The sequence below is a fragment of the Artemia sp. Qi Xiang Cuo genome, chromosome 15 (assembly GCF_049724085.1).
Source record: "Artemia sp. Qi Xiang Cuo chromosome 15, ASM4972408v1, whole genome shotgun sequence".
In the NCBI taxonomy this organism is placed as follows: domain Eukaryota; kingdom Metazoa; phylum Arthropoda; class Branchiopoda; order Anostraca; family Artemiidae; genus Artemia; species Artemia sp. Qi Xiang Cuo.
In genome coordinates this window covers 12354254-12382117 of record NC_142808.1, presented here as the reverse complement: position 1 = coordinate 12382117, position 27864 = coordinate 12354254, and the positions used below count along the sequence as shown (strand labels likewise).

At 34.3% G+C, this 27864-nt stretch overlaps 2 protein-coding genes across 4 annotated transcripts in view; one reads left to right on the top strand and one right to left on the bottom strand.

Moving 5' to 3' along the window:
- LOC148943334 (uncharacterized) lies at positions 1 to 24792 on the bottom strand. 2 transcript variants are annotated; one of them, XM_089101393.1, is made up of 4 exons: positions 24647 to 24792; positions 14882 to 14952; positions 13064 to 13300; positions 1 to 146 (listed from the first exon to the last, which is right to left on the bottom strand). In XM_089101393.1, exons 1-3 carry the CDS (start codon positions 24681 to 24683, stop codon positions 13106 to 13108), a joined length of 303 nt encoding a protein of 100 aa, XP_088957519.1. In that variant the 5' UTR covers positions 24684 to 24792; the 3' UTR covers positions 1 to 146; positions 13064 to 13105. The 2 variants fall into 2 exon arrangements, with proteins under 2 accessions (XP_088957519.1, XP_088957518.1); XM_089101392.1 differs by lacking the exon at positions 1 to 146 and adding an exon at positions 8180 to 8324.
- LOC148943326 (centrosome-associated zinc finger protein Cp190-like) overlaps positions 1 to 27864 on the top strand; it is a 651851-nt gene that overhangs the window by 86226 nt on the left and 537761 nt on the right. The window lies entirely within an intron of this gene.

Below are 27864 nucleotides of genomic sequence, written 5' to 3'. Positions count from 1 at the left end.
TTTCTTTCCACTAGCCTTAACTGTGTATTGACCTACATCCCCTGCCGTCACAGGTGATATTGTCATTGAATATTTCTTCTTGTCGCCAGTAAATTTAAATCTGCTATTCGAATCGTCCAATGGAATACCATATTTCAACCATTGAACTAAAAACAATAAAAAAGTTAAATAATGCAATGGCAAGTAGTCTCTGTGGTAATTCCTGAATATTCTTCAACGGTTTTCCCTCCTCCTTCGTCCCTCTTCTTTTATCTCCACCTCTCCCTCTCATTATCTCTTTCCTTCCTTTGTGCTCTTCTCCACTATGGGTTTCTTGCCTTTGTCTTTTTGTGAGTTTTGTTACTACAAACGAAAGCCAAGTTCTGATTATAGATGGTAAGTGGTTACAGGCCATACTACCATTTAAGGAACAGCTGTTATCGGAAATATCATCCTATTTTTCTTGTTGCCAGCAAATTTGAATCTACTATTCGAATAAGATATTCTTGAGCCACTGTCCCTTCCTCACTTTCTCTTTGTTTCTGCGTGTTTCCGGCCTGAATAATTTCGTTCACACGAGCTTTGTTGCTACAATAAAGCAAAAGTCCTAGTTTTACTAAGAAAACTTCAGTCCTCACTTGCTATGTTCTACTAGGGAAGATGCTAACTATAATTAACTCAAGAGAAATAGATAAACCTTTCTTGCTTTGTTAAGAAATGATAAGTGCTTGCTACTGTAGCAGGTTCATATCATCCCTCAATTTGACTGGCCAGGGAAGGTATAATTTCTTAATAAAACAATAAAAGCCTGCATTTCTTTTCTTAACAAAAGTTAATATTGTTTCTTTAAAAAAATGTGGAAAGTGAGCCATTTATTGGAGTTAGGCTTTCTTGGTAAAACAGGGCTTTAGCTTTATGACAGCAATCAAACCCATGTGTCCAAAATGATAGAGGCCGAATAGAAATAGAAACAACGAGAAAACGAGAGAGGCCAATTTGAGAAAAAATTATCTAGATAAAGTGTGAAAGAGAGAGAACTGGAGGAATTAAACAAGGAAATTCCTTAATAAAACCTAGCAAGTGGAGTGAATTAGAATGAAGCTTTCTTAATAAAACAGGTCTAAATTCCGTAACAGGTAAACAAAAATAAAACAGGTAAATAAAAATAAAAAAAAAAAACAAAAATAAAAAAAAAATAAAAAATAAAAAAAATTTAAACAAAAAAAACAAAAAAACAAAATAAAACAGGTAAACAAAAGTTAATATTGTCTCTTTAAAAAAATGTGGAAAGTGAGCCATTTATTGGAGTTAGGCTTTAATTCACAATTCACAACTTCACAATAATTTGTGAAGTTGCTGAAGGTGTATTAGGGAAGAAAGCTAGAACTGTAGCTAAGAATATTAGTGAAAAATCTTTAAGTTTAATAGAAAGGAGAAAGGACTTGTACAAGAATTATCTGAGTTATAGATCACATGAAAACAAAAGAAATGTAAAGAAAGTGGAGAAAACCTTGAAATATGAACTAAGGAGGTGTGAAGTGGAGGCCATGGATAAAATTGCCGAGGATTTAGAAGATGCAGCTAGACGGCATAATAGTAAAATATTGTACTGGCACGTTAACAAATTGAGAGGTAGTAGTCAATCCGGACTTGTCCCAGTTAAAGATAGGAATGGGGTGGCAATTAGCGATAAGGCAAAAGCTAAAGCGAGATGGGCCGAACATTTTGAGAATTTCCTTAACCGAGATAGAGTTGCAGGAAAAAATATAGAGGAAAATGAAAAAGTTTGTGATACCTTGGATGTGAAGGAAGATTTGTTTTGTGAGGAGGAATTAGAAATAGTACTAAAAGGATTAAAGAATAATAAGGCTCCAGGTGCTGATAGGGTAGTAAATGAGTTTCTTAAATATGGTGACTCTGAGGTTAGAAATAAGTTATTGAAGATTATGAATATGATTTTTGAAAAAGGGGAAGTACCTAACGATTTTAGGAAAACCTTAATTAAGCCACTTTATAAGAAAGGTGATAAAAGTGAGTGTGGTAATTATCGAGGCATTAGTCTGGTCTCTGTAGGTAGCAAATTGCTTAGTAATATGATACTTTTTAGACTGAGAGATGCCGTAGACAAAGTTTTAAGAGAAGAGCAGTGCGGTTTTAGAAAAGGTAGAGGATGTGTTGACCAAATTTTCACTCTTAGGTTAATAATTGAGAAGTGCCTAAGTTTTCGAACACCTTTGGTCCTCAGTTTTATTGATTATGAGCAAGCGTTCGATTCTGTTGATAGAAGAACTCTAGTATAGGTTTTGTCCTTGTATTGTATTCAAGACAAATACATTAAAGTGATTAGTGCTATGTGCGAGAAACACGCTGATGTGGGTCAGGTAGGAAAGAGGGTTCGCAGCTGGTGTTGTATTAAAGCATGAGTTAAGCAGAACTGTTTTGTATCCAACAGTGTATGAATTATTTTGCCGGACTTTGTCTTAAGGAGCACATAAAAGGCAATGGGAGACCACGGAATCAAATGGGGAGGAAAAAGTCTCCTGGACTTGGATTATGCTGATGGTTTAAGCATCCTAGATAATAGTGTGAGCAAAATGAATGAAGTTTTAGAGGTTTTGCGAGTTCAGGGTGCTCGTATTGGTTTGAAAATTAATGTTAGGAAGACTAAGTCACTAAGGCTAGGAATAAGTGACGATGAAAAGGTGATGTTGGGTCATGAAAAGATTGATCAGGTGTGCAGTTTCACTTATCTTGGTAGTATTATTAGTAAAGATGGTGGGAGCAGTGAAGATGTTAAAAATAGCATAGCCAAGGCTCAGGGTGTTTTTTCACAGTTAAAAAAAGTCTGGAAGAATAGGAAGATAAGTCTGCAAACCAAGATTAGAATCTTAGAAGCTACATTGATGACGGTGGTCAAATATGGCTCTGAAGCTAGGACGCTCCGAAAAGCGGATGATGATTTTCTAGATGTTTTCCCGAGAAATTGCTTAAGGATTGTTCTGGGTACCCGGCTGACTGATCGTATTTCAAACAATAGGCTATGCGAAAAATGTGGCTCAATACCGCTTTCTATGTCTATAATAAAAGGAAGGTTAAGGTGGTTGGGGCATGTTGTGCGGATGAAGGATGACAGATTGCCGAAGATTATTCTTTTCGGCCAACAATCTAGGGCTAAACGGAAAGCAGGTCGTCCCCGTCTGGGGTGGGAGGACGTCATAAAGAAAGATTTAAAGGAAATGGGAACTTCGTGGACGGGTGTAAAAAGGGAGGCTTTGAATAGATTGGGGTGGAGGAGGAGCGTGCGTAGCTGTGTTGGCCTCAGGCGGCTTGGTGCTGCGATGAGTTGTTAGTAGTAGTAGTATTAGGATTTCTTGGTAAAACAAGGCTTTAGATTTATGACAGTAGTCAAGCCAATGTGTCCAAAATGATAGAGGCCTATAAGAAAAAGAAACAAAGAGAAAACGAGAGAGGCAAATCTGAGAAAAAATTATCTAGATAAAGTGTGAAAGAGATAGAACTGGAGGAATTAAACATGGATATTCCTTCATAAAATCTGGAAAGTGGAGTGAATGAGAATGAAGCTTTCTTAATAAAACAGGTCTAAATTCCGATAGAAGACAGAGCTTTTTTAAGCAAAAACGTTCAAGCGACGTCGCAATGTAGATTCTAGCTGTTATGTCTAACTGAAGGTGAAATTTATACAGTATTTTTAGAAGGTTTATATGAATATATAAATAGGCTTCTAAGACTATCTACCTAAAAATCGAATGAAGTTTTAACAGTACATGAATTGGCTTTTATTTATTTTTAGCAAAATTTTGCCCACCGGAGGAGAGGAGTACTCAGCTCTTATCTAAAACAGAAACGGGCAAAATATTTGCAAAAAAATATTTTACCTGGTGACGTGAAATTCACTTGCCAAAACGAAGTAATGCTCGTCGTAGCTTAAATTATTTTTATCAGGTCTACTTAACTCAAAAGAGTTACAATTATACTAGATATTATTCAATTAGATGTTATGTCTAATTGAAAGCAAGATTTATGAAATATTTTTAGCAAATTTTTCAAATTTCTCCACTCTAATTTAAAACAGAAGCGGGCTGGAAATTTGAAAAAAAAAAGTTTTAACGGGTGACGCAAAATTCGCTTGCCGAAACAAAGACATGCTCCTGGCAACTTAAATGTTTTTTATTTCTATTTTATCAGGTCTTCTTAAATTAAAACAGTTATAATTATGATAGATGTTATGTCTAATTGAAAGCAAAATTTGTGATGTATTCATAAAATTCGCTTGCCGAAACAAAATTATGCTCCTGGGAAACTTAAATACTTTTTATCCAGTCTACTTAACTAAAAAGCAAATAAGGAGAGAATAAAATGATAAAAGTAGCTATTGGATAATAAAGAAAAAGGACAAAAACAATACTGCTTGTTATTTTGGCAAGAATTTTTTTTTCGTACGAAATTACTAAAAACAGAATTTTTACATATAGAAAATTTATTTTGCATTAAATTAGTATTTACAACATTCCAGTTTGGAACCATCGTAAATAGCATTTTCTATTGTTTCTTTTCTTTATGTTCACTGTCGGCTGCATAACTTTCACTGTTCATATATATGACTATAAATTAGTTAATGTGTAAAACTTGAAAAGGCTGATTTTCCTTAGCAAATATGAACCCTATTCTCATATTTAATGGCAATTAATGATGGGGAAGAAACTGATAAAACTACTACTAACAACTCACTGCAGCACCTTGCCGCCTGAGGCCAACGCAGCTACGCACGCTTCTCGTCCATCCCAATCTATTCAAAGCTTCCCTTTTTACACCCTCCCATAAGGTTTCCATTTCCTGTAAATCTTTCTTTATGACGTCCCCCCACCCCAGACGAGGACAACTTGCTTTCCGTTTAGCCCTAGACGGTTGGCCGAAAAGAACAATCTTCGGAAATCTGTCATCCTTCATCCGCACAACGTGCCCTAACCACCTTAACCTTTCTTTCATTATAGTCCTAGAGAGCGACCACATTTGTCGTACAGCCTATTGATTGAAATACGGTTAGTCAGCCGGGTACCAAGAAAAATCCTTAAGCAATTTCTCTAGAAAACATTTAGCAAATCTTCATCTACTTTTCGGAGCGCCCATGCTTCAGAGCCATATTTGACCACTGTCATCACTGTAGCTTCTAATAGTCTAATCTTGGTTTTTAGACTTATCTTTCTATTCTTCAAAACTTTTTTTAACTGTAAAAAAAACACCCTGAGCCTTGGCTATTCTACTTTTAACATTATCACTGCTCCCACCATCTTTGATAAAAATGCTACCAAGGTAAGTGAAGATGCCCACCTCATCAATCTTTTCATTAACCAACGTCACCTTTTCATCTTCACTTACTCCTAGCCTTAGTGACTTGGTCTTCTTAACATCAATTTTTAAACCTATTCTAGCACCCTGAACTCGCAAAACCTCTAAAAGTTCATTCATTTTGCTCACACTTAAATCTAGGATGCTTAAATCATCAGCATTTGTATTTCCATTTCAGCATTTCATTTGCATTTCACCATCAGCATTTCCTCCCCATTTAATTCCGTGGTCTCCCATTGCCATTCCTGTGCTACTTAAGACAAAGTCAATGAAAAATCTTAACTCTATTTAAAACGAAAATATTCTACAACATTTGTTCTTGTTCTGCTACTACTGCTACTACTAATACTACTAACTCACTTTAGAATTCAAACCCTCTGGGACCGACACAGCTACGCACGCTCCTCCTCCATCTCATTCTCTTCAAAGCCTCCCTCTTTACACCCACCCAGGAAGTTGCCATTTCCTTTAAATCTTTCCTTAGGACATCCTCCAACCCACGTCGTGGGTGACCTACTTTTTGTTTGGTCCTAGACGATTGGTCAACAAGGACGATCTCGGACAATTTGTCATCCTTATTCCACAAAACGAGTCCTAACCATCTCAGCCTTTCTCTCAGTATGACCCCAGAAAGAGGGATTGACCCACATTTTGTGTACTGTTCACTGTTTGAGATGTGGTTAGTCAGTCCGGCACCCAAAACAATCCGTACTTAAATTTTCTCTGGAAGATATCTAGCACACACACCCTTCCTTCTCCGTTTTTGGAGCGCCCCAGCTTCATAACCATGCTTGACCCCCTATCATCACTGTTGCTTCAATTATTCTAGTCTTGGTGTGCAGTATTATCTTCCTGTTCTTCCAAACAAGGAAACATCTATTCCTTGACAAAAAATGTCACTTAAAACTACTAGACTAGAGAAGGCACGGGCCCACAGTAAAACAATTCTTATTTTGTACTTCCTGAGTTCTTAATGTTCAGTCAATCCAAAGCAAACTCAAAACTGGAGCTACCCTATATAAATATTTGAAAAAAAAAACACGTTTTCTAAAGAGTTAAGGAGACTGAGTCACAAGTTCGAACCTTAACCCGTACAGGGATTAGGAGGTACAGTTGGGGGGCTGCCGCCACCCAAACCCCCACTTCCGTATATGAAAGGGGCTGTGCCCTCCTCAACGCCTCGCTCTTTACGCTAAAGTTTTTATTGTTTAAAAAAAGAGTTGTGAGAAAGTCAAACTTTAGCGTAAAGAGCGAGGGGTTGAGAAGGGCACAGCTCCTTCTATATACAGAAGTGGGGGTTTGGGGGTGGCAGCCCCCCAACTGTACCTCCTAATCCCTGTACGTTTTAAGGTTCGAACTTGTGACTCAGCCTCTTTAACTCTTTAGAAAACGTAGTTTTTTTCAAATAATTTCTGCACGTTTTTGTACAGTTTAGTACATACGTATTATTGCTTGACTAACTGTTAGCTGATCATGCCAGGAGTTAAAGTTGGGGGGGGGGGGTGCCGCCCCCAAACCACCCGCTTTTGAAGATTCTTGTGTAAAGGCTTTTAACTCCTGAATAATTAAAAAAAATGCACAGTAAGTTTTTATTTTTTAAACTTTTCTTCGAGCATGCGGCTATACGGCATGTTATTAAAGCAGTGAGACTTACCTGTAAATGAAAAAAAAAAAATTAAGCAACAACCCTAAAATGCTTTATTTTTATGCTATTAAAACCTTTTTTAATTTTCATCAGACGAGATGTAAGGTTTTATCGACTTGCGTAATTAAAATTTCTTGACATTCATCAGTGAATGACGTAGTTCCAAGACGAATGCCGATGCAAGCTACTCGCGGCATTCGTCTAACATGGGCTCTTATGGGAAAAAAAGAGGTTTTTCGTAAATGTAAATTCGGGGGATAATTTTTATGGTCTGAAAATATCAAAAGGCCCTAACAGGTCGAATTCCGCTTCGAATGAGTCCTCATTCACCCGGATCTGTTGCCAACTGTGGCCTGTAGGCGTGGCTAACAAAAAAAAATTGATAAATATTAAGTGGCCATATTTGGTTTTTGGAAAACAGGGAAGGAGTAAGCGTTTTTTGCTTAATTTTTGCGGATACGCTCCCAGGCTCTTGTAAAGATTATCATATAATTTTCAGCCATAGCTGAAATGTTTGCAGGGGGGCTGTGGTGGGTGGGTTGAAACTTCCGGCCCACTTTCCCCCATGAAGATAAAGTCGGATGGGGTTGAAATTTTCCCCCATGAAGATAAAGTCGGATGGGGTTGAAATCTCAGTTTGAGCTTAGGCTACAAAATGCGATCACCGCCGTCTCTCTGTGACCGCTAGGACCGGAAATCACTTAACATTGTGGTGGGTCGCCTCTTTAAAGAGGCACAAGTGTGCCTCCTCGATCTACTTCTAAAACGTATAATATAAATCAAAAGCAATAAATAAAAATATAATCAATTTATTTTTGAAGAAAAAAACATTGATTTAAAAGAACAATGCTATTGAGGCCAAAAAATAAAGTTTACAAAACTATTTTATTTTGAAAGAAACATAAAAATGTATTTAGTTGGTTTTCCTTTTCGTGAAGGCAGCATGACCTGTCCAATGGCTGGTGATGGTGAAGTCTTAGTTTGATGCAGCTCTTGGCAAGCCGTTGAAAGCCACCCAGAAGCAAACTTTTTCAGCCGCAAGGGAAAAATATGAAAACTGAGTTATTTAAAACTAGCAAGTTCTAAATAAATAATAATAACAATTCATTTTTTTACTTATAATTAAAATTTTAATATAATCCCCCCCCCTCCAGTTTTATGTGTTAAATATATAAGAAATTAAAAGTAAAATAAAGAATAAGCTGCCTTTAGATTATACCCGGTAATTGTGTTTAACTACTAAACTATAACTCTGATTACTAGATATAAAACAAAGAAGGCGGCGACTGGACTAAAAAAAAAAGAATTGAGAAGGTGGATGAATGTTGAATTCCTGAAAAAAGAAACCAATTTAAAAAGCTAAGTATAAACAAAAATTTCACTCAACTTATTGACACACAAATTATGCAATATACTCTAGAAGGTTTATAGTTCAGGGAGGAGAACTACTACAAACTCTCGTTTGTAGTAGATTTTGTTTATTATAAATTTCATTGGCGGATGTTTGCATTGGCGAATCCAGGAGGGGGAGGTTGATTTTATCTGGCGCCCTCTTTATCTGTTTTTTTCTTTTTTTCACTCTTTTCTTAGAATAAATTTGTCAATTTGGACAATTATGTGCACCTTTTTCACATTTCCCCCCTTTCCCAAGATTTTTCTCATGGGCGTCTTTGTCACATTAGGCCTCTCCCCAGATTTTGCTCTAGATCCGCCCCTGATGAGAAGGTTTGAAAATTAATGTTAAGAAGTTAAGGCTATTACTGATAAATTAATGTTTAATTAATGTTAAGACTAGGAATAAGTGATGGTGAAAAGGCGATGTTGGGTAACGAGAAGATCGATCCAGTGTGACAACTTCACAAACCTAGGTAGTTGTTGCCTATAGTAAAGGCCACATGGCTACAATGTTTTATTATCATCATTTTTTTCCCCAGAAGCACTTCATATTGAAGGGTTGGTCATTAATCTTCGGAGGGGGCTCATTTGATTGGAAGTTCAAGTGCCCTTTTGAAGAGTCAAGGGTTATAGGCGGCAGTTCTCCAAGCCCTTTTTCCCAAATGCATCCGATCAAATTTTGAGATAATCATTTTGTTCAAAATAGTTTCTAGATTATAAAGATGCCAGGTAAACAAAAAAGATTCTATAGAATGCAAGGTAAACAGGCAAGTGGTATTCACAAAACATTATAATTTTCAATTAGAGAAAATGTAGAATGTCAATCAATAAACATCATTAAAAACTCAGTTCGGAATTAAGGAAATGTCAAAATGTCGTTCACCTCAACAAAGCTTTCGGAAAAAAGTCCAACAGGCTTCGCATGTTGTCGCATTGTAGTGCAAGCCATGTTTTGGCGCACTTCACGTAAAAGCTTACGTTTTAGTGACTTATAGCAAATTTCCCCAGGAAGCGACGCCTTTTTTGGTATCAGTGACGTATATCGGGCACACAAAAAATGAGAAAAACAATCTTTTTTTTAAAAACCAATGTTAATTTATTAGCTATGTTTGCGAATAATTATTTTACGCAAAGATTATTCTGTTTTTAATTTATCATCATATTTAAAATGTTTGGTTTTGTGGCACAATTTTGTCGCATGTAGCTTGTCAGCTGGTGAAAAACCTCACATTTTTAAACACCTGACACTCAACATCGACGAACATAGCAAACTTTTTGACGCTGTGACCCTAACCTTTGGTTCCTATTAACAAAAAAAAAGTTTTTTTAATTGAAAGTAAGGAGCGACATTAAAACTTAAAACGAACAGAAATTATTCCGTTTATGAAAGGGGCTGGGCCCTCCTCAAAGCCGCGCTCGTTAAGCACAATTTTTTTTTATTTTAAAAAAATAAAATTTTTATAAATAGTAAAACTTTCTCGTAATGCGCGAGGTATTGAGGCGGGGACAGCCCCTTTCATATACGGAATAATTTAAGTATTGAATTATAGTTTTTTAAGTTTTTTAAGTATTGAATTATAGTTAAAAATCATTTGACCAATTGTTTTTGAAAATTTATATTTTAAAATTGTATATATATATATATATATATATATATATATATATATATATATATATATATATATATATATATATATATATATATATATATATATATATATATATATATATATATATATATATATATATATATATATATATATATATATATATATATATATATATATATATATATATATAATAATATAATATATATATATATATATATATATATATATATATATATATATATATATATATATATATATATATATATATATATATATATATATATATATATATATATATATATATATATATATATATATATATATATATATGACACTATAACTATAAGAACTATACGAGAACTTTGATAAAAAAAAAATAAAATAATAATACATTGGATAATTACGGTATCAATTGATTTCAGCTTCTAAATTATCCAATGCGAATAGTACAATCTGATCACTAGCACCGGCTAATACCGGGTTTCGGAACGGGCTAAATTTCGGTGTTGACAAATTTTCATTATGAATAGGCCTTGAGCTGTTCTTGAAAGGAGAATCATTAGGGCACTTTATATTCGACCACGCTTTGAGCCTCCTTATCTGCAATGCCTTTCTGATCCCCCTTTGAGAACTGCTCAAAGCCAATTCAAAATGAATTTTTATAATGTTGAAATTTAGCTCGTTCCGAAACCTGATCACTAGGTCACTAGTCTTTTTCAAGCAAAGTCAGCGGAGTAAAGCAGCTTTTTGTTCATCGAAAAACAGACTTTTCTGAAAAAAGCCATTTCAAATGTGCCTGCCTGATTTACCCTTTTCAGCTTAAAAAGCAACAATGGAGACTGGGGCCGCCTGAAAACGTAAAAAAACACAGGCAACTTTGTCTGAAAATGCCATAATGAAGACACGGCCTAAGTTTGATCACATCAGGGTTTCGGAACAGCCTGAATATCGGCATTGATAAAATTTCATTGTGAATGGACCTTAAGCTGTTTTCGAAGGGAGGATCAGCAGAACAAGCTATGTTCGATCGCACTTTGATCCTCCTAATCTACAATGCCATACCGACACCCCTAGTGAGGACAGCCTAAGGCCAATTCACAATGAAATATCATCAATTCTGAATTATAGCCCAGTCAGTAACTTTATCACTATGTAACTCTTCTGTTCAATCGCATCTTGGTTTCGGAACCTGCTGAATATCAGAAGAGATAAAATTTAATTGTGACTGGACCTTAAGAGGTTTTCAATGGGAGTATCAGCAGAACAAGCTCTGTTCGATCGCACTGTGATCCACCTAATCTACAATGCCTTACCAACACCCCTATTGAGGACAGCCTAAGGCCAATTCACAATGAAATATCATCAATGCCGAAATTTAGCCCCGTCCGTAACTTGATCAATAGGTTACTAGTCTGATCACTAGCATCAGGGTTTCGGAACAGCCTGAATATCGGCATTGATAAAATTTTAATGAGATTGGGTGTTAAGATGTGCTTGAAGGGAGGAATCAGCAGGGCAATGTATATTCGACCACACTTTAATCCTTTTGAACAACAATGCCTTGCTGATACCCACTTCGAAAATAGTTTAGCAAACGGTTAGAACGCTTAGAACGGACTGACTTTCGGTATTAGAAAACCTCTTTATGAATGGGCCTTAAAGAAGGGATGGTTTCTCCAATACAAAATTTTGAGAATACTTTACTTCAGGCACGAAACTTAAATGAACTTAAAGTCAAGTGAAACTGTCTCTACTTAGATGTCACTTTAGACTTTTTATGCAGATAATCTGTGATTTTCTTTTATAGAAATTACAATGCTTGAAAAAAATAAATAAAAAATGTAATTTATTACTAACGAAGTAAAGAAAAATAGGAAATTAAATGAAGGGTGAACTTAAAACTCTTTAAAAAAGGAAATAATTACAAGCTAGTCCTTGGTCAATCTTAGGAGGCCGGTCTATTTATAAAACGCACAAAAATGGTTTAGACACCCCCGTTTCTTAAATTTGATAAACTTCAAAATTTTATATAAGTTTATCAAAAGTTTACTAATCTTGCATTAAAAACTGGTTTTTAATAACAATTAAAAAAAATACAATTTAAAGTTTTTTTTTACTTCTTTATAAAATATATGTCATGTAGGCTAAGGCTCAACTGCTGCTTTTTTTTATTGCTTTTGGCTGCTCTTTTGGATATTATTCATTTTTTTTCTTTTGGGGATTCATTAAAAATTATAAAATCATAAATACCTAATATAAGTCAAATTATAAACTGCATCTAAAAGGAGTAAATTTATCAAATTGAAAAATACAAGATGAACACTTCACATGAGAACACGTCAATTACAATGACACAAAAAACGCTTAATGGTTTATTCGGTATAAAGAAAAATGAAATGCCAGCTATTTTCTTAGGTAAAAAAAAGAAAAGCTCATCCGTTCTAAATGTAATTAAATGAAATAATATGCAGACTTAAGTAGCTCCAGGAAGATGTTGAGTTTCTCATCCTAGTTCGACACTTTTAATCCAAGCAAAATGTTAGGACACTTAGTATCAGTAATTGAGTATAAGCTTTGATTTCCAAATGCTCACAAAAATTACCAAATTTCAGAAAGTCGCAACAATAAGTCACCTGTGGTCAAAATACTCAAAGACTCCTCTTTGATCCCCACCCAGGCTCAAAGCTTCTGCTATGGTCATATCCATGGAAATCTCCACAGTTTCTTTTTAAAATAGCTTTCAGGCGTAGTTATGGGTATTTAGCCTTTTTTGCTTTTCTTCAAAGCTTTGAAAAAAGTGTTATAATATTCCAAATGTTGCATTTGTTATATTTGTGCATATTTTTGGTAATCATTTGTGGGGTGATCGAACTTTTTAAACCACTGTAGATACCTAAGAGCGTTGCAACATCTAGTACCCTGAGGTCATAAGACTGTCAAAGACCCCTCCTTGAACCTCCCAAATTGAAAGAATTCTTGTTTTAACATGCTTGGTTTTCAAATATTTTTTACCCAAACCCCAGAGAAAAAAATTGCTATTAACAAAAAATTAAAAAGACCAAGTTACCTTGTAAAATCTGGTTTCCGGCATCCCATCGGAATCCTTATCCTAAGTTGTCAGGATATAGTTCGTCGAAATCACGACGTCTTTGGGGAATTTAAGACTTCTGACAAATTTTTTATTATGTAATAAGGGTTGAAGCACTGTTCCCAACGGCATAGAAACACATGGCGTATGCTTAAGCCATTTATCACTAGCAAAATGTTTGAAACGTCTCTGTCGTCGGACATTCTCCATACCATCCTAAAAAACTCACGAAAATAAAAATTCACGAAAATTTTGCTTGGATTAAAAGTGATGAACTAGGATGAGAATCTCAACGGATTATAACGGATTGTAAATTTGGATATTTATAATAAAACATACACCTTAGGTTTTGAGAATCCCATCTTAGAGAATGAGACCCTATCTTAGAGAAAATTAAGCCTGCTAGTGAGAAAATAACGAGTATCAGTCCTCTCTGTCTATTTAAGATAAAAAGGGCTTTATTTGACAATCATATGCTGTAATTCTTGTAACTGAAATCTATAAAACATATATATGAGTATTCTCTACTGTTTAAGTAAAAGAAATATAATGTTTAGTATACATAGGCTCGACATTCTAATGACGGTTCAAGAACAATTCTGAAAACTAGAAATTAAAAATTTGGAGGGGATATTGCTCCCTAGCCCACCTCTTACCTTGAATTTACGCAACTGTCCAAGAGTCTTGATATTCTAAGGAAGTTCAAATGTAATTTCCATAGATCTATTATGAGAATCCTATTTCATTATTTGATTAATTCTTACCCTTATCTCTTATCTTCCAATTATATACTTTGATAAATTTTCTTTTTCTTTAAACCACTTTTAAAAGGCAAAGTGATAAAGTTGAACTAGAGCATTGGCTGTTATCCGTCAATTATACAAAACTACAGCTAAACGCGCGGAATGTCTAAAACTGATTTGACACTGCCGAGTTATACCAGGGGCAGATATAGAGCAAAATCATGGGGGGAAGGGCAATGTTACAAGGGCACCAATGAGAAAAATCTCGCGGGTACCAAATATGAAAATGGTTTTAATAATTGACAAAATTAAAAAATTTATTCTAAAAAAAAAAACTGAAAAAGGGAAAATACCGGGAAACGGGGGCCCTAACAAATCTGGCTGGTCCAGCCCCCCCCCCGGCCCCCTGAATCCACCACTGAGTTAGACCTTATATATTAGCTTGCTTTTACACTTATTTTGTTTTTTTTTTCCAAAGTGATAATTCCCTTTTGCCAGGGATATCCCTTTTCGAAGAGGATAATTCGACCTTGTAAAGCTGAAACCGCGTCACATTTTTTTATTTTATATAACACTTGATTTTACTGATTTAAAATTTGACTGAGTTTTTTTTATTGCTATAAAGGTACGGGGTTTTGGCCCCCTCCCCTGAATTTTTTGTCTGACTCGTAAAAACATAACAAAAATGAATATAAACAATTTTTGATGCGTTTTTAAAGTACTTGTAAATTAATTTTAAATTAATTAATTTGTAAGTACTTTTAAAGTATTTGTATTTGTGATTTGGGTTTGTATTATTTCACCAATGAAAGGGAGATGCCGCAAAAACAAATATATTTAAGTGGGCTGCTGAAACCACTGCTGTAGAATATAATCAAATTTTATTTCTTTTATAATCGACAAGCCTACAGAATGAAAAACTTTTTTTTACCCTATTGGCTGACGAATTTAGATGCTTCGAACTGAACTTATTAGGAGTTTCAGAAACCCATATCCCAGGTATAGGAAACAGAAGAAAAAAAGAAGAAAAGTAAGAAGACGAAAAAGAACTCACCCGCCTGGATTCTGTTCTTTTTGGCGTGGCCAGGTCAAGAGCTTCTATGCATGCAGCTGGGGACACTGTAGCTAAAAAAATTGCTTTAAATTAAAATAACATTTGCTTTAAATCAAATTTAACATTTCTTCAGTTACTTGAAATGTATCATTTACTCCACGAAGGAACACTACAAGCTGAGCTGAGTCTGAAATTTCGGTGCTTTCGTCAAAAGCCAACGAAAAATATTTAAAATCTCGAATTTTGTTGCGCAGTTTTACGATAATTACATTTTGAAATGTCATTAATTCGACGACAAACTGTTTGCCGTAATAGGCTTAGATTCAGAAACAGTTTACTTATGAGCTTATAACGTGATAGGCTTAGATTCGGAAACACTTGCGGGCCGCAGGCGGCCCGCGGGTTAGCCACCCCTGGAGTAAATATAAACAGTTGAAGAAATTAAAACAAAATACCAGGATAGTTATCAGTGATAGTTTATTATAAAAATCAGCATAAAAAAACTTTTCAAAACAATTAGATTTTTTTTTTTTTTTTGTTGCCCAAAATTTCCTCTAAAGAAAATTGTCATCGATCGGTCATATAAAAATTCCAGCCGAGTTATCAGTTCTGTGACTAGTCACAATTAGTCACAACTAGTCACTCACAACTGTTTGATAAGTTTATCCATGAAAAAAAAAGGATAGAAAAAATGGTATGTTTAGCCCAAAAAAAAGCCCAAAATCACAAGCCCAAAAAGACAGCTCAGGTTTTAAATCAGAATTTAATAAAGAAAATAATTCAAATACAAGCTCCAAATTTTTACATTTATTTAAAAAATATTTTATATATAACTTAATCTCACAGGATAGAGCATAATTTATATATTCTTTTAAATTAAAAAAAAAAAAAAAAGACAGCTCAGGCTTTGGATAAGAATTTAATAAAGCACATAATTCAAATACAAGCCCCCCCCTTTTTCCACTGATTTAAAAAGAGTGTATATATAACACAATCTCACAGGATAGAGCATAATTAATATATTCTTTTAAATTTACCTGATTGAAAAAAATACACCATGAGGTGAATTTCTGGCGCCAAAGTTGCATTTCACAAATTTTCGGCATTTTCAGAAAGAGAACAGCTCTCATATTCAAAACCCAGCTAAGCGTTTTAGTTTTTTTTCTGGTTTCAGTTCTGTTTTTTTTCTGGTTTTTCTAGCAAAGCAAGTCTTTTGTCGCACAACATTTTTGGCTACCCTGACATGGCTACTCTTATCTTTAAGAGTAAGCCAAATAACCTTTTCTAAAAAAAAACAACAACAACAAAAAACAAATACTAGAAATTTTTGCATTACAATTTAGCTCGTATAATCCCTGCTTGATGGAAGTTGAATTTCTACTCCCCACAATTTGAAATTAACAAAATGTCTCATTTTAAGCCCACTGTATTGAAAATGCTTATTTCGGCATTTTGAGCTTTATTTCGAAAAAGAAATAATAAAAAACGGAAATTTCCCGCATCTTTAGGCTTTAGTCAAAAAAACACGACAATTCAATATTTTCATATTATCGTATAACTATTTTTTATATAACAATTATTATAGCAAAGAAAATGTTTTTTCGGCTTTTTTTCAAATAGATAAAAAAAAAAAAAAAAAAAAAAAAAAGAAATTTATCATAATTTATTAAGATTAAAGCGAAACTTATCGGCTTCGCGAGTTTCCTTCATTGAAATATAAATATAAAAATAAAATAATTTAAGTACCTTAGCCACAAAAAGAAGGATAAACTGTTTCATTAAGACCATTTTATAGCTAAATGTCAAAACTTCGTATATTTAGAAAATACTAGTTAATTCAAAATATATTCAAAATATCAATTATGCGAAAAATTTTCAATTCCTAATCTCAAATGAAATCGGGAAAAAAACAATTTGAACAAAAAGGGACTAACCTATGTTTCATTAAACAATAACAAAACAAGATGATTAGACATTTCATGAATGGCAGCGGAAATTCACCTTTTCAGCATTTGACCTCATTATACATTACTTTTTTTTTAACCCAGAAATTCATGACAGATAAGGTCGCATCTATAAGGAGCATATGGGGCCCCGAAGGGGGGTGGGGTCACCATACCAACTTCCAGAAAATCCAAAAGAAGTCTCCCGATGCGAAATTTTTGGCAAAATCGTTGGTGAAATTATGATTCAGAAAAGATATCGACATACTTAAATACTTACTGGGACTCTCATAGCGTCGGTTCACCCCCCCCCCTCCCTAATATTTCTTATTCGACCTACAATTTACATTGTGCACAATCTGTGTTTCCGTATACGTTAACAAAAGCCCAAAGTTTCAGAGAATTACAATTTACGACAAAAATACTTAAAAGGAACAATGATAACAATAAAAAAGTTTAGTTTTTTTCTTTCAAAGTTTCTGAGCATAAAATCATAGTTCCACTACAGAAAATATATCAAGCATACATTCATTGGCTAACAATAGATTCAAACTAAGCACTTTCAAACCCAACGTCTTTTAAACGTAATTAAAACACTGTATCATACGCCATGACTGGTTTATTACATGAAAAAAAAAAGGAAAAAAGAGCAGCAGTGAATATTTCGAACTGAAATGAAACTGCCTCCACATAGACGTCAACCTCAAATCTCTATGCTGATAATCTGTGACCTTCATAGGCTGCAAATGATAAATTACATTATAATGGTACAGGCGAAGAAAGAAAAAGGACATAATCTTAACAGTGGCGTCAATCCATGAAATGGAGGGGGGGTAATTTTGTTGCTTTTTCAACTTTTCAATCAATGAGCCGAAAAGAGGCATTTTTAATGACGATACCAAACAAAGTATTAACAAAATACTCCAAAAATATAGGGGGGAGGTGCAAATCCCCCTCCCCCCCGCAAATCTAATAAATGTCCAAGAAAGGCTTTTACAAACTTGAACTTGACTTTATTAAACAAAAACTAATAAATTCTATATAATAATATAAAATAATATTATAATATTAAATAAATTTTTATAGTAAGGATAAATAGAGGCAACTGGTTTTTTATTATTAAAAAATAAATAAATGTAATTATAATTAAATACCTCCAACTGAGCAAAGAGATAAAAAAAAAAAACCTCGACTCAAGGAGATAAAGATGGGACTTACAGAACAAATTATAAATAAATCAATAATACATTCAATCCCGGCTACTGTAGGCGGAATATCTTTCAAAATCTTTTACATGTACTGAGTGATGTTGATTGACTTACTACATCAATTAGCTTATATTACTTCGTAATCTAGGGACGTTGGTGTCTTAAACTTTGTGTTCATCTCTCATTTTTAGCAAACGAAAAAAGAAACTTATTCCTAGCTTTTCATAAATGGCTAAACTTATTTTCAACAAAAAGTTAAAAAATTATATCTACGTTGGATTTTTGAAAACCATATGCCGAAATTAAGGTGAAAAATTGGTTGTAAATCAAGAATATCAAGAAATAAAGAAGATATTCCAGTTTCAGATAATTCTTCTGTCTTTCTAGGATGTGTAAAAAAAAATAGTCCAGGATTCTCATTGATTTATTTTGAACAAAAAGTGCAAAAATGCTTTCATCATTAGGACAAAAAAAGACTAAGAAAACAAAATTCTCGGATATGTGTAAAAACAGGGTTATTCTTTTTTTCTCCTACTAAAGGCCCATTCATAATGAGAGTTTACTAATACCGGTGTATAGCTAGCGTTAATTTCGGAAAATAGTTTAGTCCAAATTCAGTCGATTTAGATTGTGTCCAGAGCTGAATCGAGCCAATACTGAAGTTCAATCAATTTGAACTTAGTTATGGCCGATTCATTTTCATGTTTAGATTAACATGGAGACGCTATCCCATAATCTCATCACAGGCATTAAATCTCAAGCCCTTCAGTGTGTTGCTACAGCACGGTTTGATCTCTGGGTCCCGAATTACCAAGCTGAGGTCAAAACCACTGCGCCACTACAGGACGGCCCAACCAATCAGAATCTTTAACATAATTTTCAAATTGACTAATACCCAAACCTTACCCAGGTAGATAAAATACTGCAAACGAATGTAAATAATAGATGAGTCTTGTCGGGGCGCTGTGGGATGGACCTCAGCTTGTTAATACGAGACCCAGCTTGCTTTATCAAAATATTGCAGGGCATATAATTTGACTCAATTGTTGATATTATACGAAAGCGCCTCCATATTAATTCAAATAAGAAGAAGGGGAAACAATAAATGGAAAAATAGAATTAAAAGAAGTAAAATACAGAGGAGCTGCTGGAACTCGTCAGGGCTCACGGCCACCTATAGGCTAAGACAAACAAGAACTATACGAGAACTTTGATAAAAAAAAAATAAAATTAATAATACATTGGATAATTACGGTATCAATTGATTTCAGCTTCTAAATTATCCAATGCGAATAGTACAATCTGATCACTAGCACCGGCTAATACCGGGTTTCGGAACGGGCTAAATTTCGGTGTTGACAAATTTTCATTATGAATAGGCCTTGAGCTGTTCTTGAAAGGAGAATCAGTAGGGCAATTTATATTCGACCACGCTTTGAGCCTCCTTATCTGCAATGCCTTTCTGATCCCCCTTTGAGAACCGCTAAAAGCAAATTCAAAATGAAATTTTATCATGTTGAAATTTAGCTCGTTCCGAAACCTGATCATAGGTCACTAGTCTTTTTCAAGCAAAGTCAGCGGAGTAAAGCAGCTTTTTGTTCATCGAAAAACAGACTTTTCTGAAAAAAGCCACTTCAAATGTGCCTGCCTGATTTACCCTTTTCAGCTTAAAAAGCATCAATGGAGACTGGGGCCGCCTGAAAACGTAAAAAAACACAGGCAACTTTGTCTGAAAATGCCATAATGAAGACACGGCCTAAGTTTGATCGCATCAGGGTTTCGGAACAGCCTGAATATCGGCATTGATAAAATTTCATTATGACTGGACCTTAAGCTGTTTTCATTGGGAGTACCAGCAGACCAAGCTATGTTCGATCGCACTTTGATCCACCTACTCTACAATGCCTTACAGACACCCCTTTTGAGGACAGCCTAAGGCCAATTCACAATGAAATTTCATCAATGCTGAAATTTAGCCCATTCCGTAACTTGATCAATAGGTTACTAGTCTGATCACTAGCATCAGGGTTTCGGAACAGGCTGAATTTCGGCATTGATAAAATTTTAATGAGATTGGGTGTTAAGATGTGCTTGAAGGGAGGATCAGCAGGGCAATGTATATTCGACCACACTTTAATCCTTTTGAACAACAATGCCTTGCTGATACCCACTTCGAAAATAGTTTAGCAAACAGTTAGAACGCTTAGAACGGACTGACTTTCGGTATTAGAAAACCTCTTTATGAATGGGCCTTAAAGAAGGGATGGTTTCTCCAATACAAAATTTTGAGAATACTTTACTTCAGGCACGAAACTTAAATGAACTTCTTGGGTATGTGAAAAACAGCATTGTTTCTAGTCAAGTGAAACTGTCTCTACTTAGATGTCACTTTAGACTTTTTATGCAGATAATCTGTGATTTTCGTTTATAAAAATTACAATGCTGGAAAAAAATAAATAAAAAATGCAATTTATTACTAACGAAGTAACGAAAAATAGGAAATTAAATGAAGGGTGAATTTAAAACTCTTTAAAAAAGGAAATAATTAAAAGCTAGTCCTTGGTCAATCTTAGGAGGCCGGTCTCTTTATAAAACGCACAAAAATGGTTTAGACACCCCCGTTTCTTAAATTTGATAAACTTCAAAAGAGTATTTCTAAAGCAAAAAAAAATTCTTGGGTATGTGAAAAACAGCATTGTTTCTAGTTTTACTCCCTTTCATAGTTGCAGCGATAGCTACATCCTAGTAAAGAGCGAAACATTGCGAGAGGCCCATTGTAAAAAAGTTGAAAAACACGTTAAGAAAAACTTCCTATTTGTAGCTGATAAAGGAATGATAATTGTCTCTTTGATTCATATTAATAGTAAAATGTTAGTATAAATATAAACTTCTTATATTTTGTGTTCTTCTTCGGTCTGGAAACTCTTTAGACTTCAAATTTGTCTGTCACAAGACATCCGTCTTTAAGAGAAGTAGGGACCTTCAAGCTAAATAGGGCCAAGAAATTGGTATGGCTTTGTGGTGCATTGGCCCACGCACCTTTGTGCTGTGATGAGCTGTCAGTAGAGTAGTTCAATTAACATAAATCTCGACTCAAAATAACATACGCTTATAGGCAAAAAGAAGAAATATTGAACGACTTGCAAATAAACTTACATCAATAAAAATTTCGGGAGGGAGGGACGTCTCCCTCGCTCCCGAAAAAGGAAGGATATTTTTTGCGAATTTTATAGCTTTTTAATGACATTCCCCCAATTAGGAAAAACCTTTCTGGCTCTGATATTAAAGCCCAATTTCCGGCTCTAATTTGACTAGATAAAACGACTAATCTAGGGAGAGAAAATCTAAAAAACGGTATTTCGCAAAATATAAATGAAATTCAATAAAGAGTCTAAAACCCTCAAAATGGCGTCAAATCGAAATGAAACCACACCATTGTAATCGCCGTAGTCAAAAACCCCAAACATGGGAATTAAAGCCCCCCAACTTAACAACGAAGAAAGTCTTCTTTTTGCATGGAAAGCAATGAGGGGTCTTCTTTTTTTCTGCATAGATGAATTTATCAAATTAGTCGTCGTAGACTATTGGGAGAGGATTAATTTTAAATTAAATCACCATATTTAGTGCCCTTTTTACTAAAAAAAATATCGCACAAAGCAAAGCGACACTTCCTGCTATTTTGTGCAACCAAAAGTCAATTTTTAGAAAATTGACATTCTAGAATAGCCAAATACTTTTTCATCATTTAAACCCTAAATAGGAGGTCTTGAGACCCCCTTCTCCACAAGCCACAGCAGTAGCGTTTTCAACCATTTTGCGCCGAAAAAAGCCCAAAGAAGGCCAAAGTGCCAGAGAATGGGACTTCTAGGGCAACCAAACAATTTTTCATTGTCTAAAACCCTAGAAAAATAGTTTTGAGCCTCCAATCTAGACAAACCACAACAAAATGGTTTTTCTCTCATTTTGTGAGTGATTGAGAATGGCAAAAAGTATAAAATAAACAACATCTAATTGGTCATGATAGTCTAGTGAATAGAATTGACAATGTGGCCTTGGTAACTCAGGTTCTCGTTAAGCCAACTTCTTTAAAATAGGTGTGCTCCAATAGCAGCAAAGAAAAAATTCAGAAAAAAGAGGCACTTCAGTGCTTCACATGCAATTTTTTTTGTTCAAGGTGGGTGACTGTAATTACCCTGTATAAGGTTTTCGACCATGGTTATCCCAATGGTACAATTTTCATTTCTAATGATGGCATCTCCTAAAAAATTTAAGTCCAAGAAGCAAAAATAACGAAAGCATACTTTCTTATGAGAAGTTCGAAGATTTTTGGAGGATTGCGGCAGAAAAATTGCTATAATAATAAAACAAAATCCCGTAAATGAAATCTCGTATTAACTACACATCTTAAATTCTTTTAACGTCCATCCTTTTACAAACATATTCACAAATAATTGAATCTTTTACCTACATATCCTCAAAGATACCAAGCATAATAAACCCCAAGGATTCTTTATCTGGAAAATTTCAACAGTTTTTAAACGGAAAGTTTAGGAGAGATGCAAAGTAAAACATACATTAAATGCCCTAATTTAATAAAAAATATGTTGAATTCTACAGTTTCCTTGTCTAAATTGGACAAGGATCTTTTTTTTAAGGTCTATTGTGCATATTTTTATAACCTACAGAAGCAAGAATTAATTCTAAAAAAAAATAAGTTTTTTGATGACAGTAAAGAACAAAACGAAACAAAATTACTGCTTCGTAATTTATGCAATATAAACCTGAAAGACCGTTTCCTGAAAAACTGATCCCTATATTTTTAAAGTTCTGGAAAACTAGCGCTTTACTGAAAACTAAGCTTTCTTAAAGTTTTTAGAGAATTAAAACTGTATAGCAAACTCATTGATTTGACGGCCGGTAAAAGACTGTTGATAGCTTTACAAATTAGGTCTTTTATTTTCAGCTACCTACTAACGAATTTTTCTGATCCTAAGCCTGTTTTGTTGCGTCGGTTTTGTGTGTTCAGTAAAGCGTTAGTTTCAGAATTCTACAAATATACGGAAACATCACAATCCAGACTATTTGAAACCATTTTTCGGATATGTGAAGCAATCAGCTTATAATATATGCAGTTTATAATGTAAAAACATCGAAGCAATCATTTTTATTCGTTTACAGTTTAAACTACGCTCTTTACTTTAACAAGAAAAACTTTTTCAAGATTAATGTCTACAGGAAGGGCGGTCTTTCTAATGCGAAAAATCCGAGAACAATTTGAGGCATGAAACTGAATTGAAACTGTCTCTACTCAAATGTCAACTTTAAATTTTCCATGTGATCTTTATAATTTAGAGGTTTATAATATCAAGGTTATATAGAGGTTTATAATATATAGAGGTTTGATAATCTGTGATCTTTGTTTTTATAAACTACACTGTTCATTTTTAGAGAGTAAATTTAATTTTATTACTAGTGAAAAAAGATAAGGGGTAATTGTATGACATAGCCCCTACCTACTATTCTTCTAATATGTTTCTCTGACGCTTAATCCAAATAAAATATACCTAAGTATGATAAAAATATAATACTTTAGAAACAAATTTGGGCTATATATTTGCACATTAGGGGGGGGGGGTAAAGTAGAGCGGGTCGGCAGGCCCAACATGTGAGGTAAAATTATTAGGCATATTACAAAGTAGAATTTTTTTTCTAGTTACACACGGACCAAATACTTCACCCCCCCCCCCCGCAGGCACATCTATAGAACAACGTACATATTTATATATATTATGTAATTTATCTTTGTATTGTATAAAGATAATCTGAAAGAAACTAACGAAAAAAACTGGTTCTATAATACATCAATGAACAAACCACTTGAGTGGCAGGGGCTATATCATACAAGTACCAAAAAATGACAGAGAAACTCTACAAACCAAGGAAGAAAAAGGGGCAAAAAGTTGGTAGAAGTCCAAAGCAGAAACACGAATCATCAATCTTCAGAGCTGGACAGTTAGTGGTTTTCAAGCCTAATGATGACCGTATTTTGATACACCATTTGATGCCTTTTTTTTATGCTTATAAAAAATATAATACGAATTAACATAATAATTTATTTTCAGCCCCCCCCCTCAATATGCCCATTCAGGGGTCGGTTAGTGAGAGGGTATATAGGGGGGGGGGGCTTAAAATAAATTACAAAATAAAATATTATTATATTAAAAAAAATCCTAAAAAAAAGGCATTGAATTGTGAATTAAATTTATTTTAAAACCAATAATATGATTTTTTATATATTGACACGGTTTTAGTGTCTAAATGCCTGAAAGACTGCCTGATTAGACCAACCAGCCTGCTTTTTTGCAATGAGATAGGCCTATGTGTGTTGGTGGAATTTCAGCCCTGAGTCTATAAGGATCCCTAAGTCTCTTTCACATTCAGTGTGTGATATGACTGAGACAGTGTTTGGTTTTGCTAATTTAAGGGTGCCATTGATGTTTTTTGGCTCCTATTATGTAGAATGATAAAATTCATACAGAAAAAAGTCCCAAATCCAGAATTTTACCAGCTAGCCTACAGGCTAGACCTATTTATGGTAGACTCTCTATTCTTACCTAAAGGTGGATTCGCCTTAGCTGCAGACAATTCCATGGGTAAAAATTGCTTCACAAGTAGTGGATTGCAAATGAAGCAATAGAATAGATATTGGTAAAATTCTACTTTAGCTACTTTTGACTATCTTGGGAAGGGGTTAGATTAGGAAAATAAGAATTTCAGGGATGGGTTTACAGGCTAAAGTATGGCCCAGGAAGGTATTTTGAAGTACCCACCTCTACTCTTTCTCCCTCTAGAGGATCCTGAAATTTGCCTGCATGATAGGTCTATACCTATTGAAATTTTGAAAAAACAACATTTTACCTTAATTTTCAGTTATCAGTTTCTTTTTCTCTGGATTTAGCTCTGAAAATGCAATTTCAGTTATTTGAGCAGAATTTTAAGATATATAAATAGTTTATTTCCAAAATTTAGGAAATGTATTTGCAAAGCCTATCTTTAAAACCTTATAAATTGGGATTGAGCAAAGTTGTGAAGCTAATAACAATTTTGTTGTACTTCATTTAAGCAGAAGATCTATTTTGCAAGGTTTCACTTTTATAACTCACAGATTTTTAAAGGTCAGGACCCTCTAGAGGGAGAAGGAGTGGAGGTGGATACTTCAAAATACCTTCCCAGGACATGCTTTAGCCGGCAAACCCATCCCTGAAAGTTTCATTTTCTTAACCTAACCCCTTTCCAAGATAATCAAAAGTAGCTAAAGTAGAATTTTACCTAGAATTTTACTGAGACATGTTAAAAAACAATTCTTACTTCATATTTATCCTCACTATTTTCCTTGTTTTTCCAGTTTTTGAATCACATTTTTCAATATTTTGTCTTCTCTGGTATAATTTTAGTACCAGTACTAGTCATAAGCAGACATGTTAAAAAAAAACAAAAAACTCTTATTTCACAGTATGTAAAATTATCCTAGATTATCCAAGGGGAACATCTATATCCAAACTATTTTCCTTGTTTTTCCAGTTTTACAATCACATTTTCAATATTTTGTCTTTTCTTCAAGTCTTGAAAATCATTTTAAACAAACACCCAAGAGCCACCTAGCTAATCTAACCTAACCTAAATTTATTAATATTAGCCAATTTACATCTTTTTGGTGGATAGTAGTGATGTTGCTTAGCTTCTCTATATAGACAAATTGAAAATAGAAAAATACAATCAAATATGTTTATCTTTCACAATTTTGTTAAAAATAAGGTAAAAATTTACAACTAGTCCTAGTCATAAGGAGACTAGTTAACATACTATCCAAAGAGAGAACCTTTTATTTTCAAATCTTTCATCTTTTTTCCTTCTTTTTCTAACTTAAAAGAAAAAAAATAAAATTTTTGCCATGCTTTCAAGAAAATGTTTATATGTTTTGAAATTTGTGCTAATTTTTTATAGATGGCATTTATCTTGGCCATTCTTGTTCTGTTGTTAATTTTTTTTGTTTAAATATAGTTCTAAGACACTCATGAATATCTTAGAACATATATATTAACAGAGTATATAACACCACCCGCCTAATGTGCCAATATATACCCAAAATTGCATTCTAAATCTAAATATCACCAAATGAATTTTACCCCAACCCCTAAATATATCCAAATCAGTGTATATATTTGGACATCATGGGAATGGGGTTAACATTCATTTGTGATGCAAATGAAGGTTATATATAGATTCAGAATGCAATTTTGGGTATGTATTTTCACACTAGGGGGTGGGGGTATATACTCTGTCAATATATCCTAAACCCAAATAGGCCTATAGCATTCATTTGTGTTGGAAATTAACCCCACCTCCTAATGTAAAAATATATAGCCTACCTGAGCTGTATATATGCAATGAATTTTCTTGACCATAGCCTATTCCAATATTTAAGAAAGATAAAAAGGGCCTTGCTGAAAAATATTTACCTATTGGGATGGCATCAGCAGTTGTTAAGGTTCTTGAAGGAATAATCAATTCTACAGTTACTATATGTCTTGAAGCAAAAAATCTCTTGCAAAGCTCACAGCATGGCTTTTGTTCTGGAAGATCTGTTGATACCAACCTACCTGGACCATATGACCACATGACTAAGTTACTTGATACTGGGGTGCCTGCTGACACAATTCTGCTTGACTTTTTTAAAGCTTTTGACAAAGATTGTTAGGCTACATGTAACTTGCAATTAAGCTATGTTTAGTTAAGCTTGAAGAGAAATCCTTGCTCTGGATCCTTGATTTTCTTCACCTGTAATCTCAGGGTGTTCAGTTATTTGATGGCTTTGGTAACTGTATTCTTTCTTCCTCTAAGCAAGTTCTAAGTGGAGTTCCTCAGGGAAGTGTTTAGGGTCCCACACTATTTAATACCTTCATTAATACCTCCCACTATCAGCAGCAATTTAGCACTCTTTATTGACAATCCAAGCTTTTTGGACCAGCCTTGTCATGTGAAGTCATGTCCTTCTACAAAATAATCTTAGACTGCTTGGTCAGTGGGCTAAGGCATGGCTTCTTGAATTCAATGTTGTCAAGTGCCATGTCATTCATTTTGGCAAAATGAATCCTTGTTGCTTTTATTTGCTCTCATGCCACCCAATCTCCTCTGTGAATAACAAGCAGGATCTTTGAGTCACTATTGACAATAAACTAAAAACTAGTGATTATGCTAAGAAGTCTGCTGCTGGTGGTACTTCAACTCTGTGGATTATTAAGCATACCCATATTACTCATTCCCCTAAATTCATCAGTCTTCTGTATAAGGACTTGTTTAGACCCTGGCACCGTGCTGATGAGGGAAGACCAGCAGCAGTGGGGCCAAAAACAGCATGCTATGCCACCAGTAAGATGTTGGCGGCACGCTACTGGCGTGATCAATGCTGACTGCAAACATTAATGTTTTAATCAGTCTTTCTTAAATCACAGCTTAAATTTTCAACAAATTTAAGACTATTCATGAGTTCAAAAATTCACAAGTTGCTGGCTGGAAACTGGTCTTCTTTGTTATTCATCAAGAGAATTTTTGTCAACTTTTGGGCATCCATGCTTTCATTAAAAAAAAAAAAATGAAGGTACTATCACTTAAATATAATAACTCTCTATGCCCCAACCCCTCTGGATACTATCTTGATAGGATACCGTCTCTGCTTTAAATAAAAAAAATAACTTATTGGCACCCCTGCTTTAAAAAAAATCATGGTCTTATCATTTAAAAATGATAGCTCACTACCCCCCCCCCCCTCTGG

Excerpts from the sequence above, each read along its gene's own strand:
- LOC148943334 (XM_089101393.1), bottom strand. The coding sequence starts at position 24,683 with ATGGAATTGTCTGCAGCTAAGGCGAATCCACCTTTAG. Across the intron at positions 14,953-24,646 it reads TAAGGCGAATCCACCTTTAG|CTACAGTGTCCCCAGCTGCA; the intron begins GTAAGAATAGAG and ends CAATTTTTTTAG. Across the intron at positions 13,301-14,881 it reads AAAGAACAGAATCCAGGCGG|GATGGTATGGAGAATGTCCG; the intron begins GTGAGTTCTTTT and ends TGAGTTTTTTAG.